We start from the raw sequence: 18,745 nt of genomic DNA on the forward strand, positions 1-18,745 counted from the left end.
GTGGCGCGCAGCGTACAGATATCACGCTCTAAATATCACGCTTTAATTTTTTTTTCTAAATTAAATGAAAAAAAAAAAAACATAGTCACCATGGCGTTATAAGTCATTTTTATTGTCAGCTGCATCCATGTTTTGATTTGACTAGATGAAATTACACCGCCATGCTTCGGCTCTACAGATGTTGATTTATACTAAACAACTCACAGGAAGCTATATCAGAAATACTCGGATAGTTTTCAGATGGAATAATATATAAAATATATAAAACTGTCGCTGTTTTTATGAAGTAGAAATGCAATCTCAAAGCCTAATCCTCTCATTTTTAAGCTTTCTGTTATTATATAATAGAAGAATAAAAAAAATAAGATGATATTAATAACAACTAAATTGTGGTACACATCTAAATCAGTCTCACACAATAAAATGTATTCATTAAAGTGCCCACAGCCTACCTATTCTCACTCGAATGTTACTTGATTCACACAAGTAACATAAATGTTGGACTTTCAGGTCTGTGGCCTATCGCACAATACAAAACACACACTTAATATAAGCCTATAAAATAGTTACTTTAAAAAAATCTATTTCTTCTGCATAATGGGAACCTATCTACTCTACTTTGTTCTGAGAAATGCTCATGGCACAAGTGTGAAACCCAGTGGACACTCAGGGTAGTGCAAGAAGACGACATGCCATTTCACAATCTGAGATATTAAACACTGTGGCTATATATTTTTTTCTCTGTATACACAGTGTAAAGCTTACTGTGCTTTTCCATTCATCTAGCAGCACAATTCTTGCTTTTATTTATCTACTTTCACGACAAAAAGGAAGTGAGTTGAACGTGTTTGCCATCACGTACAGTGCCGTACAGTTCGGCAAGAGCTTTATTATGGCACTGATAATCTATGTCTACTGACAACAGCAGAGCAAAGTCCTCTTTTAACAGGAGACAGGTGCACCTGGGTGACCTGTTTAATAACGGCATTGTTTTGCCTCGCTTTCATCCGCCATTGCTGCTCATTGTCCACAGTCACTTTCACAGATCATGCAGGTGTCCCATTGTGGTTGTGTTTTTAGTTCATAAGTCAGTATTGTTGTTTCTACTCCACAGAACTTAACAATTGATTTTCAAGCTCTTCCGTTTTCACTTTTACTTTTCCTTTAAACTCAGCCCGGAGCTCGTCAATTTCTTTTCCACTAGAAAGGAAAAGGCAAAACATATATAAAGTGAGAGGGAAAAGCACATTTACATGAACAGTTTTAATCAGGGAGTGTTAAACTGGGACATTAGTGGCTACTTTTGATCCTGTGTCTGTTTCAGTAATCACCTGAGGGGGATGAGAATGATTCCACATGTCAGGTTGAGCTGCTGGAGTATTGTGGGAAGGTTCGGTGTGGAAAACTAGAGAAAAACAGACAGTCACAACCAGAAATGCATGCACTGCATATCTGTGTATGTTCACATAACATCCAAACTGTGCAAACCTTTGGTGGTGGAATACAGGCACCAGGTGTGTTGCTGTATATTTGGTTGATGGCTTTCTGAAGGATCACAGCCTGCTGAGTGAGGCTCTTCAGGTATTCCGAGCTTTCCGTAGTGCTGTTATGGTTCTCACCAACCTACACATGTTCAGCAACAGTTAAAATCCAGAGCAGAATGCATGGACATAACACCAGAAAACACTTTATTCTAAAACACACCTGGCTCTTATATATTGAATAAGCTTCTTTCTCGTGGTGCAGAGCTGATCGAAACTCTCCTTTACTCTCATACACAGTGGCCAGCAGGTGATGACTGTGCAGAAGAAAGACATGGAAAGGCTATTTTTTTGCACAGAAAATTCAAATGTGAACAGGAAGATCACAGCAGTTGTCTTTCAAACTTTCTGTAACTGAATCTATGTTTTTTATGCAAGAAGAAGGAGCGTGAGGACAAAGTGTGTCACGTACCTGTTTGCGTGTTTCAGGGATGTGACACCGTGGTATTTTGAGGTTAAAGTTAAGGCATTCTGCAGGAACTTCAGGGACAGCTCATACTCCATCAGTCCATGAAGTACCAGACCTAGCATGCTCTAACACAGAGGAGCAAAACAGGGACACAAACGCACAAATGAGCTCTTACTCTTGAGTATTTCATGGATATGACCCACTTTGACCTTTTAACCAGTGCAATATCACATAGACTACCACTGTGTCACATAATATTGTGATTCTTATATAATGTGTTACATATTCTCAGACTTTTACTTTATATTTCACTCATTAAAATATCAAAAGGAGTCAGTTGAGGTGGTTCGGGTATCTGATTAGGATGCCTCCTGGGCAAGCATGTCCTACTGAAAGGAGGCCCTGAGGTAGACCTGGGGTTTACATCTCTTGGCTGGCCTGGGAACACTGACACACCAACAGGTTTTCTGCTTTTCGGAGTTCTTATTTTCCTCAACTGTTTTGAATGTCCAAATAAAAAAAGCTTGATGGTAAGAGGGTTTTTTTTTTTACATTAGAAAAGCAGCTCAACCGCAGCTGTCTCTCTGATGTACTCATATATAATATACGTCCAATGAAACCTGAGCATCCTTATCTCTGCCACCTCCAGCTCCACCTCGTCTTTTTGCTGTCTCTATACCGTACATCATAGCAGGTCTCACTACCATTTTGTAAACCTTCCCCTTCAGTCTGTATTGGCCCCACCTTTGAAAAGTTGACCTCAGGTATTTAAACTTATCTACCTTCACTGTCTTAACCTTTCTTTTTGCCTCCCCTCATTCACACACATGTATTCTGTCTTGCTTCTATTAACTTTCATCATTCGTCTCTTCAGTAAATACCTCCACCTCTCCAGGCTTTCCTCCACCTGCTTTCTAATCTCACTACAGATCATCTACAATATCATCTGCGAGCATTATAGTCCATTGAGACTCCCGCCTGATGTCATCTGTCAGTCTGTCCATCACTACTGTCAACAAGAAGGAGCTCAGAGCCGATCCCCGACGTAGCCTCCACTTTGAACCCATGTGTCACTTCTACTGTACACCTCACCACTGTCTTGATTTCCCATCCCTCGCATACTTCTCTGTGACTTTTGACTTCCTCATGCAGTACCACACTTCCTCTCTTGTCACCCTATAATATGCTTTCTCTAGAGCCACAGACACAGTCAAGCTAATTCTGGCCTTCTCTATACTTCTCCATCAACACTCACAAAACAAACGTCACATCTGTAGTGTTCTTTCTTGGTCATCACCTCTCTTCTTAACCTAACCACAGGTGGGACACAAGCCTGTGTGCTCCTAGTGGCGGTCACAAGCCCGGATACATGGGGAGAGCGGTATCAGGAAAGATACCCACCATAAAATCTTTGCCAAACCAAACACGCTAATATACTTTTTTTAAAAAGATTATTATTTTTGGGCCTTTTTGCTTTTAAAGTATGTGGTCACCTGCTCAATAAATAAATAAATCAGGTGGGATCTCACTTACATCCAGTAATGCTACTTGTGGATGATCATCTCCACCAACAAGCAGGGTGAGGTACCGAGCACGATACAGCAGCTGTAGAGAGGTCAAGTGGTGGCCTCCAGCAAAGCAGTAGAGGGTCAAAAAGGTCTGAAGCATAAAATGATAATATATCAAAGACATATTTTAATAAATACAGTTAAGCGTTTGGCTAGTTTTTGTTTTAATTTCTACATGAAAAAAATAATCCCTAGATCCAGTCGGTAACAGCTGCAGAACTGTGAGGCCAATATGAGCAAACTTGGGTTCTATAGATGGATTTTAAAAAACATGATAAGTGTCTTTATCCACATCACAGGGTCAAGACTTGAAAAAAAAATGATGCTGATGTTAATGAAACTATCCTTTTTTTTTTTCTTTAACTGCAGATCTGTAAATAGGGATTGTGCCACTGAAAAATATCACTATATATATATTTTAATAAGATGTGTGGACTGGAGATCGTTAGGGTGGAAGACAACACAAATAACATAACAAGACTGTCTGTAAATTAATGAAAAAGTGACGAAACTCACATAATCTTGTATGGTCTGTGGATGGTCTATACCATGCAGTCTCTCAGAACTCATTACGGCCTTTTCCTGGTGGCTGAGGGCCTGCAATGCATGGACACGTTACAGGAAACATTGCTGTACATAACTATGGTCTGCTTGATTCAGAAAGTTAAGTACTGGTTCATTGTATAAATTAACATAATGAATATTTACATCTGCGTTTTCTCCCAAGATGTAGCTGAGCCGTCCGAGGAGGCGCAGGCACATGCACACGTCCTCATGCAGGACCCCACACACACTGCTGAATAGAGTCAGGGCCTGACTAATCAAGTCGTAGCATTCCTTGAGGAGCCCTAAAATCAAACACAAAATACTATTAATGCACAGCAAATAAACAGAAATGAATATCTGCTCCTCATATGAGGACTGGCCTTCGAGCAGATCCATTATCAGGATCTGTATTGACAATGTGCATCATAGATCGTGTTAAATACAAGGAACTGAGCGGCACAATACAGCACATATAGCATAAATGCGGTCATGTTTAATATGTGCACATGCTTGGTATAAAAGCACATATTTAAGTGTGTCATAAAATCATCCACACATGTCTACATGTAGACTGATGAGATGACTGTACAGGTTATTGATTGCTTACTCTTCTTATATAAGCTGGAAAGCCTTCTTGAGATGATTTCAATATAGGTGATGAGGTCCAGCATCCACCTACCTTGCTCTGTGGCCTTCACTATAAAGCCAGATGGGCTCAGCAAGCCATGTAGAGCTTAAAGTTGGCGTATGAAAGTGGCTGTCTCTTTACCTGGCTATATCACCATGGTAACTTATGGTGAGTGCAACATTAAAAGACATTTGCTTGGTTTTTGTGACTGACTGGCTGCTGAAGCTCCATATTAGATTAAGAATGTATTTTATTACAGAATGAGAAGTGTAGATCTTGTATCACTGGCATTAAAATAGAGTCAGTGTCGCCACTATGAACAGGAACAAAGAACTATACTCTTTCAATTTGCATGTGAGAACTTCCTCACACACAGAGCACATTAGGAAGTTACTTTTAAAACAGTGATTTTTCTTTCTTGCAATGCAAATGCAAACAAATAACAAATAGCGCGTTAAAACCTCCTGTTGATTGTGTAAGCATACTGTTAACGCTTCTTCCCACGCCACACATTTACCCCTATCAGATGTGTGATATTTTTAGTTAGTGACATTTAGAGTTTGTGTTGATGTTTGGAGGGAAGCAGCTCCTGCTGCTGCAGGATGTTAAAATGTAGGGATCTCAAACTCCTTTTACATTGAGGGCCACATTTAATTTTACTGTAAGAAAAAGAAGAAGAACACATACACTGTATATTATGCTGTTTACGTCTATATTTGTGCTTATGTCTCACCCTGCTGCACTGCCAGCTGGGCTTGCTGAACAAGCTGCGTGGCATCTGATGACGTAGGCTTGAGATGCCGGACCACGGGAAACATGTTGACGATGTCCTCCTCACCAAATGCCGGCCTGTGTCGAGACTCAAACACATATTCCCTCAGCTGCACCTGAACACAGAGAAAGGGAATGGAGGAGGAAAGCAGATGCACTTTAAAAGTTGGATTTAATAACTTTGTGGTTTTTGGTCTGATTTTCTGCTCTAAGCACAGTAAATTGTGAACTTCAGCCATCAAAAACTCTGAAGCTTGATGTCAATATTCTATTTCTTGTGTAAAACCACAAGAAATAGAATTATGGATTTAAGAGAAAAACTAAAGTAAAAAAACATTCACTTTTCACCCATGAATGTCATGATTAAAACTATTTAACAAATGTTAAATAAATGTAATAAGTGCAAAAACAGCTCTATATGCCTCTTAAGTCGCTTAACTTTAGATCCTAGACTGCCACACTGTTCATTAATACATTCACTGGCCACTTCATTAGGTATGCCTGTTCAGCTGCTCGTTAAGACAAATATCTAATCAGCCAGTCACATGGCAGCAACCTGTGACATGGGCAAGATCATCATAATGGGGGCAAAATGTTATTTTAGTGACCTTTAACATGACATAGTTAATTTCAGAAAGTGCTGATCTGCTGGGATTTTCCTACCAACTCTAGAGTTTACAGATCTTGGTCCGAGAAAGAGAAAATATCCAGTAAGCGGCAGTTCAGTAGGTGAAAATGCTTTGCTGATGACAGAGGTCGGAGGAGAATATCAAGACTGCTTCAGGCTAATAGGAACAGGAAAGAACAGGATATGGATGCTATAATTCAAACATGTTGCCTGATTTCATGAATCTCGTTTTCCGTTGCAACATTTGGATGGTAGGGTCAGAATTTAAAGTAAACGACATGAAAGCATGGCTCCATCTAGCCTTTTAACACCAGGCTGATGGTGGTGAAATGCTGTTGGGGATATTTTTCTGGGCTCATTACTACCGACTAAGTATCATTTAAATACCACAGGTTACCTGAGTACTGTTGCTGACCATGTCCACAGTGCACCCAAAATTAAAATCTCTGAGCAGTGTTTTCAACACCTTGTTGAATCTATGCCACAAAAAATTAAGGCAACGCTGAAAGCTGAGGATTATTTGAATTGAAATCTTTGGTAGTATGTTATCTCTTTTTTTCTAAGGCTGATCATCTTGTTGATCAGCCTTGTTGGCTGAGAATCATCTGTCGACTTATTGCTATTAATACAATCTAAATGTATTTGTCATTTAATTGTTATTGAAATTTAAATGTTTTGGATATTAAAAAATGTATTCTCTAATTTAAAAAAAAAATTCTTGGATAAATGTAGGATAACATTGAATCCAGATCTTATCTTTTTTGACCTTGAAAGAACAGAAGTGTGGCAAAAAAATAAACTAGATTACCTCATGTCAGCTTCTGCAAAGGGGTAGAAATGTTGACTCATGGTCAGTGATCAGCATTTTTATGTATTTTTTCTCCATATTTTTGTCCCGTCTGTTATGTCTTGACCAAATAAAGCAGTGTGTTGAGTATTCTATGATACAGATGTTGTGATTTCACGTAGCATTGGCAGTATGGAGACTTATGGGATGGAGACTTAATTTAAGTTCATAGGTTGCTGTATTATGAAGAGATGTCTGACCTGGATGCCTGTCTTGATGGCAATCTCTCTCAGCAGGGAGATCCTCTGAAGGTTGTGCTTTTCTATTACTTCATCTATACTTTCACTGAACACAGAGAGGATGACAGTGTGAAAGTCTTGCTGCACATATCCAGGAACACATAGGCACACACACACACACACACACACACACACACACACACACGCACGCAAACACCTGTCAAATGTGTAGTGATAATAATCTCGAGCCTCAGCCCTGATCCTGCCCCACAGCTCGCCGGACGTCAGCCTAGCCCACACGCTGTCACTCAACAATGTGACTCGACTCCCGTGACTCCGGCGTCGGCGGCTCCTGCGACGGGAGAGCAGCTCGTCTGAGAAGGAGTCGGGGAAGCAGGAGGAGGAGGTCAGGAGGCAGTTTAGGAAGTGACTGACAGCTGCAGAGAAAGCTGCAGGTTCTACATCCTGGGAGAAAATAAGGTAATTGCTGATAAATCAAAAACAATGATAGGTTGCGTAGTGATTAGTACATGTGTTTTCTTAATCTGAGCACCTGCAGGTAGGTCCTGAAGATGTGTTTGGCACTTCTGAGGATGATTTCACTGACGCAAATTCTCTGTAAGGGAAGAGGAGAGAAGACTTCGAGAAAAAGTTCATGAGATCAAACTGCAGGACTAGCTCAGTCTTCACAATCTACGTGTGAAGGCTAATATTGAGAAGCCAGCTCTTGCTGCTTCACACTATATGAACAAACATTTAAAGGCTTGATGAAGGTTTAAACTTTTGATTTCAGAGATGTTTCTTGATTTCTTGATATGACAACTGCTTTTCTATTTTCTTGCAAAATAAACAAAGCTTATAATAATAACAACAATAATGATTAGGAACAGGTTTCTTATACAATGCGGTATATTCAGTGGAAAAAAATGCACGCTGGACCAGCCTAACAGACCCGCCTTATTCATATATGCTGAATAATAGCATTTATGTGGTATGGTTATTAATAGCTGTATTATGTGCCTGTATATGGCCGAGTCGTCTTCTCTCCTCCACCCTGCCGAGCTCCCTCAGTATGGTGCCCAGATATCGCACGTTCACACCCCGCTGATGAAGCGCTGAGGTCAGACTTGCGCCATCCATTGGCACTGCTGTGTGGTCAAGACAGTCCATCAACTATAACAGAAATGACACACACACATCATCTTACACTTTATGCGATACACTTAAACATTATCACTCCACACACAACTGACCATTGCTGGGATCTGATGCGACAGGAGAAAAGCAGCTGCCTCCCACAGCAGGCACCTTTGCCTCTGAACCTCCTCTAAACACTCAGCAGGGAATCGAGCACCTGCAGGAAAGACACACAGTTCATCTTTAATCTGACAACATATACATACATACATATATATATATATATATATATATTACTCTGAGTATTTGTATGTGAGCACGAGGGTGTTCAGTACCTGGAGAGCAAACATCAGGATTGAAGCGGATGTCAAAGCAGGAGTCACTCACTGAGCCGACGGCTCTACAAGCTTTCAGGATCGCATTTCTTTTACTTATTTCTACAAAAATCAAATATGAAAGTATTGTTAGCCAACATGAAGATAATCCGCTTTCTTTGCCCTCACACATCTGTTAACATTTGATATTTGCATTTTCATTTTGTGGCTCTATCATCTGTGATTCAGGCCTATGATAAAAATTCTTTAGTGTGTGCAGATTATTGCATGTGTTCCAGCTTCTTCTGACCTTCTGTAGATTTCTCCATCAACAGTTTAAAATCAAACATCACATCTGCAATGCTCTTTCTCAGCATGACACCTCTGTACATATGTCATATTCACTTTATTCACTGTATAAGGTCTTATTCACCCATGTCAGCACTGGCTGCAGGTCTCTCCCCAGTATCTGAATCACAGATGGGCTTCTCACTCCACTCTGTGGCTTCATCCTGTTCAGTCAGCTGGCTCAGCTCATGCGACACCATCTTCATGAAAAGCTCATACCTACATCATAAAATAAAAGATAAGAAGATGAGAAAGCTCATTTTCTAACATTGGCTCATGCTGCTTGTCTAGTAGTTCAGTTCTGAAAGTCTCCCTCACCTGTGCTGAATGAAGGCCTCAATCAGCTCAGGTCTCAGGCTGGCCAGACTGTGACAATGGAGACATGGGTAACCAAAGCTCTGGCACTCCTTCGGCACCTCCTCCCTCCTCTCCTCTGTCTCTGAGAACTGGAAGTTAAGATCTGGGGGGAAGGTTCGCAGGAGGTCCAAGATGTAAGGTCGTCCATCATTACCCAGGATGCCTATGGTCTCGATGCCAGAGCAAAGCTCCACCGGTCTGTTGTTGTGGTCTAAAACCTGGTGACGCTGGATTCTCAGCTGCTTACTGGTTTTATCCAGCAGCTCCAGAAACCTGCCATAAAACACACTCCTGCTCAGCTGCAGTAATAGTGACAAAATAAAAGGGCACGTCCGGCTTTTCGATCAAGAGCTACAATATAAGATTTCACTGAGTATGTAGGAATGTTACCTCGGATGAGTAAACACTGTCTTGCCGTTGTCATTGGAGCCGTACACTATACTCTCCTCCTGATTTTTCTCAAGTATCCCAGGAATGATCGTCTGTGCAATAACTCGGACACCACGATAATCCACCACAACTGTGCCGATTGTGTGTAGCCCCTCTATGTCCACTGATGCATATGCCTGCAGCCGTGCAGATTATTTTTTGACCAGTTTGACCATTAATATCCTTATAACTACACCCTTAAAGATATCTGAAATGATAATTTCCTCCCAAACACCTCCCCAGTCATACCATCAGGATCTCTCACCTGAGCTCCTCTTAGGTCACAGATGGCAGCAGCGTGAGCAGCAGTGTTTCCCCCTAGTGGTCGGTAGTGCTCAGACACATCAAACCCCTGGCTGAAGAAGAGGTTGTTCCACATGAACATTTGCAAATGAGGCGACTCCCCTGGGTTTATCGGCATGATGTTGCCGTCAATGACAGCCGTAGCACCTTGTGTCGCAGCGGCCACAAAGTCACTGTTGGTCTGCGAGGAGGGATTCAAATACTGGTTAATGAGTTTATGTTTCAATAAAACAATTTGGTCCCAGAGGAGGAAGAAGAATAGAGGAAACATAAGAGGACTGTTATAAGAGGTCATGGCTTCTGGGCTTTAAATTGATTATCACAGGTTTGCATCATTAGTAATGAAGGACAGACTTGGAAAGATGATGTTGGGAATCCGCACCTTGAAAATGCTCCTCTCTCTGTGCAGTCGTTCCTGCAGGGAGCTCCCGGGGAGCTCCCTGCATCCCTGAAGCTCCTCGTTCCAGTCCCGACTCTGAGATCATGACACACAACCTAAATATCAGCATCATCATCGCCATCAGTTGAAATGTAAAATCAAACCTATATTTTTACATGTCCTGCATTTCCACATTTAGGTTGCCTCCTCGATTTTGCGTCCACTACCGTATGCTCATCCTGGCCCATGTAGCTGGCGTGCGTCTCCTCCGCTCTCACGCAGTCAAGAGTGTGGTCCTCGTGTGGCGCAGTCCAGGTGAACACCTGGAATGGTGCTGCAATGCGCTCATAAGGGTGCTGCTGAACTCTGGCTCACAGCAGAGGATGGAAAATATTTTTACTGTCAAGCTTCATGCTAAAACAAGTTCTAAATCGATTCCAAACAGTTGGCTCACCTCTTCTTCTGCAGGGCGGTGAAGTTTTTCCTGAAAGCAGGGCTGACTTGACTCAGCAGCTCCACTAGAGAATGGCAAAGGGTTTTAGGAACTGCAGGTTTGGGGTTAAAGTTGAAGGCAGTTGACCTGAAGAAGTCAGAGAAGAGCACACGCCAAGTCAAGGCAAGTTTATACCCTTGAGTAACTACAGTACTCAAGGGGAAATACCAATGTTTAATTATAATTATAACTATTAAACCTACTGGAAACATCTGAACAAAATATCTTGCCAGGATGGATAAAACCTTTATATAGCATGTAAAACTCACTGATTGAGGAAGAAACCCCGTGTAGAGGATGTAATATTGAGTTCTCTATCCTCCATAGTCAGGACATTCAGGTATATTAAGTCACCGTGCATCTTCCTGTTTCCTGGAGGTGGGTTCCAACTGCTGAGGGTCAAGACCCGCAGGCACTGCAAAGGCTGTCATTTCACTGTTGTTTAACCACGACTAAATGCACATTTACCCAGCCTTAACTGCATGTAGAAAAACTGACAGCTCACCTTCCAGTCCTCTCTGACTGGTTGAAGTGGACACAGCGGTCGCTCCTTAGAGCCGGGGAGGACGTATTCTGGAGGGCTGCAGTCAACAGACTCCCTTTCAGAAGCTCGCCTCTTCCCCACGCTCTGACCATCTGCAGGGTTGAACGTAAAGGTGAAAGGGTTGAGCGCTTTCTTATAGGGAAGCTGATCCTAATGTATGACAGAGGGGCGTTACCATTGTTTCCTGTGGTGTAGAAGGTGAGGTAAGACAGTGAGCTGCCGTTCACGCCGTTGTACGCATCGGTGGGGTCGAGGCTCCTCAGAAGATCACGTACATGTCTGAGATGAAGACGAGCATCACGCACCGAGTAAGATTCTGCAACAGGAGCAACAACGCTCACAAAGGATTCAAATCTATCTTGCACGAGTGCGGGATTAAATGGAAGAATTTTCCATATGAAGATGCTCATGAAATAAGATTATCAAGTGGAAATGCAGAAATAGTAATGCTAAATAATTTAACATCAGTATAAGAAGGTATGGATGTTTTGTACTCATGTTTTTCTTTCACTCTAATACTATTTTGAGAAATGACTCAAATGGTGAATCATCACATGAAGACAAAACTAATGCAGTAAGAACAGGAAGAGGCAGTTACCCTCCACCACCTTGATCACCGCTCCGTCACGGATGCCCGGGACAGAGTGCAGCTCATTAAGGCTGTCGAGCGTGACACCACCCAGCTGGAGGGAGAAGCACGTGCGATGGCAGGTGATCTCATGATCCATAAGCACCTGGTGGAGCTCTACAACCAACATCTGGCCGGTCACCTGATGGTGGAGGAGAAACATGAGAGCTGAAGTGAAATGAAGACACAGTGAAGTGAATCTTTGAGAAAACAGGGACTAACAACAGAACCTGTAGCTCAAAACTTTCTGTTCCCGGAGGCTGGATTCTGACAGTAAAACTTGTCTCTTGGAGATCAACTATGTCTTGGATACTGAGTTTTTTCCTTTTATCATCATCAGACTGCTCTGGGAGATCATCTTCAGAGGGTGCTGTAGCTGGATTTGGATGTGCTGTTAAACAGAAGAGAAAAGACAAAAATAGACCATTGAGATGAAACTGGCTGAAAAACAAACAAACACTTTAATGTGAGTTAATCAGGTGGAAAATACAAATTCAAAATGAAAATAAAAACAAGGAAAGTTGATCATACAGGAAGCACCCCGAGAGCATCCTGCTCACTCTCTGGGCAGTATTTACTAAGTGCAGAGGATTGCATACATACTTTAAGAAGTTTGTAGTGGAGTAAAAATCAGATAAGGGTAGCATGGCAGATGTTTACTCTGATTACCCAACATTATGTTGGAGCGGGTAATGGATAATAGATGCTGATTTGCGAATAACTGGACATGAACAACTTGAGCTTATTATATAATTTTATATTACAGTGTATTTCGGCTTTTCCACATTCCAACAAACACTACACTTATGAGAATCAATGTTTTTAAATTATAAAGCTTTTTGTCAATTTTTGGAGATTATATCTCAGAATTTCAGGAGCAGGACCACGCCTCCAAACACGCTCCTGCTGGTTGTCATCTATATAGGTTCCCCCAGTTCTGCAAGCTGTTCATTCTCGTTTATGTGCCCCACCCTCCCTCCCTCCTTGTTCTCAATTCTTTAACTTATTCACTCCTATTAGTACATGGGGATCCGCCAAACCCAGTCCCCTTCGAGGCCTTCCCCAAACCGCAGCTCAATTCATGTCCAAGTATTCACCTTTACCTACTAAAACGCTGTCAAACCTAAAATGAGGACGTAGGCCCAGCTAGTGAATTGACCTTGAAGTCCTTGAAGAGCAGGATCTACACCCCTATGAAATTTGACCAGAAATCTTTCAAAACTTTTTAAGTTATTGTTTTTACAGACAGAAACAATGACACGACCAAAAATACCAAAAATATGCCCTCCTTGTCCGAGGAAGTGAAAAAGATCTAAAAAATGAAAAGGAAGGTGAATGAAGATATGGTGTTATCATCCAGAGTTTTTCACTGTGATAGATTTCAGACTAAATAAATGAGTTCTTAAACACAGTCTTAGCTTAACCAGCTGTAATACTGACTACAAAAAAAAAATCCACTCACTTTGGACATGTGTTGCTCCCAGAAACAGTCTGTCAACTAAAAAAAGGGTCATTCGATCAATCTTAGTCTCTCCTTCTTCTTCTCCTTCTGCCTGTCGCTCATCAGTCTTGATGGCTTCCTCTAACTTCTTTGGCAGATGTGACTTGTCCTGACTTTGAATATGACCTGCTGTCTGAACCACAGAATTGTTTGTTTTTATGTGGATATTATTATGTTGCTTTTCATTTGCAGTCTGCTCTAACTCTTCCATCTGTCCATTGTCCTGATTGCTCTGTTGTTTCAGGTTCACACAACCCTCAGTGGGGTTAAAGTTTTCCACATTTTCTGTGTCATTATTGCTGCATTTTGTCATCTTCTCTGACTCCACTGCAGCAATGTTTTCATTTGTGCCGCTGACCTTGTGGTCAGCCTGCATCACTGAGGTGTGTTTGGATTCAGTCTTTTGCTCGTCTGGCTTTTTGTTGCACTGTAAGGTTGTCGACTCTCTCAGGGCAGAATCTGTATGTTCCTCTTCAATTGGGTCAGTGTTTCTTTCTGTCTGCAAAGTTAGCTTTGTTAAGGTGGCCGTCACTTCGAGTTTGTCTTTGGCTGTCTGCCTTCCTACCTTTCCTGGCAGCTTCAAGTCAGCAGAAACTTCAACGTCACACCAAATGTCACTGCTTTTCTTCTCCGATGTTTGTGCCTCCAAAAGCAGCTGTTCCACACCTTCATGTTGATCCCAATCATGCATCTCTTTTCCAGTCTCACTATTAATGATCATACTTCCTCCCCTCACCACCCTCTTATTACCGAACTCGAGTGTTTCTGTTTGTGTTTGAACTTCTGTTTGCGACTCAGTCTGAGTCTGCACCCCCATACCAATCTGGGTCTCTATTTCAGTCTGAGTCTCAACCTCAGAGTACCCTCTGCCTCGCATCTCATTACTCCTTCCTTGTTCTTCGCTTCTTTGCTCGCCCATCCCCTCGCCTCCTCCTTCATCCTCCTCAGACACGAGCAGACACACCATTGGCTCCACCAGAGTCACATCTCCTCCCAGGCTACTGCTTAGGATGATGTCAGGAAACAGAAAGTTCTCCGGTTCGAGGGCCAGGTTTGTTATACTGTTTGTTGAGACGGTTAACACGTCGTCCTCCGAGTTGTCCAGCAAACTCAGTGACTCACATTCACTCTCTTCGCTGGACAGCAGAGGAGATCTTTCTGCCTCACCCAGGCCTGGTGTATCCTGACACTTAAAGTAGTTTGAGAGGGTCTGGCAGCACTGGAAGATGTTTCCCATGGTGCCTTTATGCGCTAAAAAGAAGTAAAAACTGTGAAGGTGACCTAGAGAGGACCAAAAAAAAAAAAACTATGTTAGTGTCAAACCCCAGTAGAGTCCACTTATACTTTCATACTTGAGCCAGTGTTGTTCAGTTACAACAATAAAAAGGAAACAAATAAGTCAAACTAGGAAATACCAAGCAACAAGACCCTACAGTTTTGACAAAGTAGGAACTTTATTTAGAGATAATGAATGGTCCTAATTATTCCTCATTTCACCAGAAAACAACGCAATCATACACAAACATTAGACATTGTTTTCTTTTCTAGATAAACCTGACATTATTGGTGCTATGTTTTCTATCTTTACATTGGTGGAATGAATTATTTAATCTCTGGCGGATCTCAGCCCATTTTATGTATAAAGCACATCTGTCCACAAAACCAGTTTCTCACCAGTTCCTCAACATAGAGCCCCATGCAAGAGCTTACCTCATGGGGTTGGGATGGTCATAGGAAAGGTGGCAGATTAGCCCACAACTTCATGGGAGGAGCATGTTAATGATCTGAAGGCAGCCACCAAGAAAACTGGTGGTAACACTACACTGCAATTGATTGAAACATTGCAGCACCTGCAAGGTCCCTCTGTTGAAGAATACCCATCTTTAGTTTGCCCACTCCTCTTTATCATTTACAGAAAACATGTAAATGAAGTGCTGTGACCAAATGAAACTAAACTTGAGCCACCATGTTTGAAGGATGAGAAATGCTGAGTATCACCCAAAGATCACCAAACCCACAGTCAAGCATAGAGGTGGAAACATCATGCTTTAGGGCTGTTTTCAGCTAAGGGTACAGGAAGACTCCACCACATTGAGGCACTATCGGACAGGGTCATATACTGTAAAATCTTGGATGAGAACTAGGGCTGGGTGATATGGCCTAAAATTCATATCGCGATATAATTTGAAGCATGTGCGGTAACGATATATATCGCGATATATTCTTTTCTTCTGTATAACGTGTTTTCCACACTATAAGGCACACTTAAAATCCCTTAATTTTCTCAGAAATCGAGAGTGTGCCTTATGTATGCATTCTGGTTGTGTTTACTGACCTCGAACCGATTTTGGCTGCAGAAATCTGTTAAAAAATGTTTTAGTACAACTTTGGTAAGCCGCACTGCTTGATGGATTGTCAGAGCATTACGACTGCCGTAGTGAGGAGCTTCGCGGAGTAATCTGGGTCCAAAACTCCATTATGGGCTCAAAATGTGGTCATAAATATTTTGTACTTGTAAATCAGTTTCGTATGTGTAAAAAGAATTTGTGCGTGCGTAAAAAAGATTTGTCTATGGACTTAGCCAAAAAAAAAAAAAAACCCTGCAAGTTACAAGTACGAATTTTGACCCGATTTTTCTTCCTTTCATCTGATTGGTCAATGTCATGTCAATCACAAATGTAACAATCCAGTCAGAGAACAGTGGGTTTGGCTGTCAGAGGGGCGCTTTTTTGAACTGCAGGTCTTTTTTACACATACAAATCTTTTTTACGCACACACAAATTTTTTTTACACATACAAATCTTTTTTATGCACACACAAATTATTTTTACACATACAAATCTTTTTTACACACACACACAAATATTTTTAGACATACAAAACCGATTTCCAAGTACAAAATATTTATGACCACATTTTGAGCCCATCAGGTCCTAAAGTCAAACGAACACTGAGAGTTAAAAATGGTCTAAATTCTTTAATCTTTAATAAAATCATCAGTGTTGCTGCTTTACCAGGTGTAACAATTAAGTTTAACATCCAGGCATCCATGAAAACAGAAGTTATTAAATTTAACAGAGTTAGAAGTTAACAGGAAGTTAGCTTGCTAGTTTCCACCTACCACTTCCAAAATAATGAAGACAGAAAACTAAACAGCAGTGGAGTTTGCAGGGTTACTGAAGTTGGACTACCTGGTATATAATGTTGTGCTACGTGATTGCTAACAACACAGCTATGTTAGCAAAACATTAGCACAGTGAAGCTGGAGGATGAACGCCAACTTTTTTCCACTCGATAAAAGTTAACGTGAGGGATTCTGGTGGTTAGGGACTAATGCAATCGCATAGCAGGATGCTATACACGGGCCAAACTTCAGTCAGGAGAACAACTGAGATCATTCATCCACAACACAAGGTTAGTTATTAATATACTGCAACATAGAGCAGCTGCGAGAGAATTCAACATTAATAAATCAATGTTACGGAAGTGGAGGAAGCACAGTTTTTGGCTTTCCCCATATTTCAAAAGTGCTTCATCTCTTTGCTATGACTCTCGGCATAATTTGCAGATAATGGTTGTAGCCACTGCCATGCTTTCGACCAAACCAGGCGCAGCTTGATGACATCATCAACATGTGCTATTGCGATAGAGCGGTATAGTCAAATCTCTATTGTTGGCCAAATCGTTTCTATCGTATATCGTTTATATCGCCAACCCCTAATGAGAACCTCCTTCTTTCAGCCAGAGCCCTGAAGGTGTCTCATAGGATGGCTCTTTCACCATGACAGCTACCCAAAACATGCCACCATGGCAACAAAGGAGGGGCTAAAGAAGAAACACTTCAAGGTAATGGAGTAGCATTGCTGATCTCCAGACTTCTAGACCTCACCCTGTAAAAAATCTGAGGGGGGCAGCCTGAAAATTTTCACAGTTTCTGTAAAGAGGAGTGGGTCAAATTCCCTTCTAGGATGTGTGCAAACCTAGTGACCATCTACAAGAAACGTCTTTTGCCTGTGCTTGCTAACAAGCAAAAGTACAAAGTCATGTTTTGCTTGGGAATGTAAAACCTATTTCGATCAATGACATTTAAAACAATTTATAACTTTTTTATAATGTCCTTCTTCTGGATTTTTGGTTGATATTCTGTCTCTCTCTATTAGATTGAAACTACCATAAAACGAGAGTCTGATGATTTCATTACAAGGGAGCAAACTTACAAATTTAGGATTGGATCAGATAACTGTTTCCCCCCACAATACAAATTCCTGACTGCACATTTGATAACGCTGTCTTATGCTACCCAAAGCAAACACACAAAAAACACACTTCTGGCTGAGGTTAGTAGACATCAGAAGCACGCACTTTCAGTCTGGTGTGAGCGTCTAAGCCGTAACTGAGTTCTAGTTTTGACACTGCCACAAGCGTGCGTGTGTGTGTCATGTGTAAATGCAAGCAGCTTAGAGCCTTAGACGACAGCTGATGACAGGACAATCATGAAGTATTCCTGCAGAGGTGTCACCTTACAGTGGAAGGGCCTGGAAAACCTCAGAGACAAATTCTGATCAGGCGAACTCAGCAGTGATGTTGGATGTGTAAAAATCCTGGAATGAGGAAGAAAACAGATGAGAAGGAGAAAAATATCCTCTAAAAAGCTTCAAAAGAGCCAAAGTAAAACAGCAGAAGATCTGAAATGGACAGAGTTATGATTTTATATGTAACATGTAGCACACATTATTTTGACCTCATGAGAACACAAGCACAGCAGAAAATGAGCGCACATGTCTCAAAACAGAGAAAATCACATCAGTTCATTACAGATTAATGTAGCAAATCTACAACCCTACCATCCCTTGTAGAAAGACTGAGTCTGTCAGTCTGTTTCATCTTCTCCAGATTCTCCTGCTCCTCATGGAATCAGAAACGTAAGTTTCCTCAGGCTTTCCTCCAGAGCAGGAGGCTCCCCAGTCCTTACAGCGAAACCACATTACACAAACTATGTGTGTGTCTGCCCTTCAAGGGGAGGAGAGGAGCTGTGGCAGGCCCTCTGCTCAAACACACAGTACCCGTCCAAGTCCAGAAGAGGGCAACCTTTCTGCCGCTCATGATGCAACTTCCTGTATTCAGATCGGCCCATGCTTTCTCTATCAATCTTGAACGTGTGAGCACGTGCAATGTATATAAATAGCATCAGCAGG

The 18,745-nt window shown here is 41.6% G+C and overlaps 1 protein-coding gene across 4 annotated transcripts; it reads right to left on the reverse strand.

The window, feature by feature from the left end:
• Positions 1-91: 91 nt before the first annotated feature.
• Positions 92-18,723, reverse strand: LOC101474672 (clustered mitochondria protein homolog). Of its 4 annotated transcripts, XM_012918851.3 has the most exons (30): positions 18,395-18,723; positions 18,075-18,151; positions 13,512-14,831; positions 12,280-12,440; positions 12,020-12,191; positions 11,597-11,737; positions 11,383-11,513; positions 11,147-11,301; positions 10,839-10,964; positions 10,561-10,750; positions 10,388-10,480; positions 9,968-10,186; positions 9,664-9,839; positions 9,235-9,546; positions 9,002-9,135; positions 8,590-8,691; positions 8,371-8,471; positions 8,138-8,290; positions 7,671-7,733; positions 7,335-7,582; positions 7,139-7,223; positions 5,426-5,579; positions 4,227-4,366; positions 4,035-4,115; positions 3,484-3,609; positions 1,954-2,075; positions 1,705-1,798; positions 1,489-1,623; positions 1,332-1,405; positions 92-1,200 (listed from the first exon to the last, which is right to left on the reverse strand). In XM_012918851.3, the coding sequence occupies exons 3-30, from the start codon at positions 14,785-14,787 to the stop codon at positions 1,104-1,106; spliced, it is 5,061 nt and encodes a 1,686-aa protein (XP_012774305.3). In that variant the 5' UTR covers positions 14,788-14,831; positions 18,075-18,151; positions 18,395-18,723; the 3' UTR covers positions 92-1,103. The 4 variants fall into 4 exon arrangements, with proteins under 4 accessions (XP_012774305.3, XP_076745398.1, XP_076745399.1 ...); XM_076889283.1 differs by having other exon boundaries at positions 7,139-7,582; XM_076889284.1 differs by having other exon boundaries at positions 7,139-7,582; positions 18,070-18,151.
• Positions 18,724-18,745: the final 22 nt, after the last annotated feature.

The sequence above is a fragment of the Maylandia zebra genome, linkage group LG10 (assembly GCF_041146795.1).
Source record: "Maylandia zebra isolate NMK-2024a linkage group LG10, Mzebra_GT3a, whole genome shotgun sequence".
Classification (NCBI taxonomy): domain Eukaryota; kingdom Metazoa; phylum Chordata; class Actinopteri; order Cichliformes; family Cichlidae; genus Maylandia; species Maylandia zebra.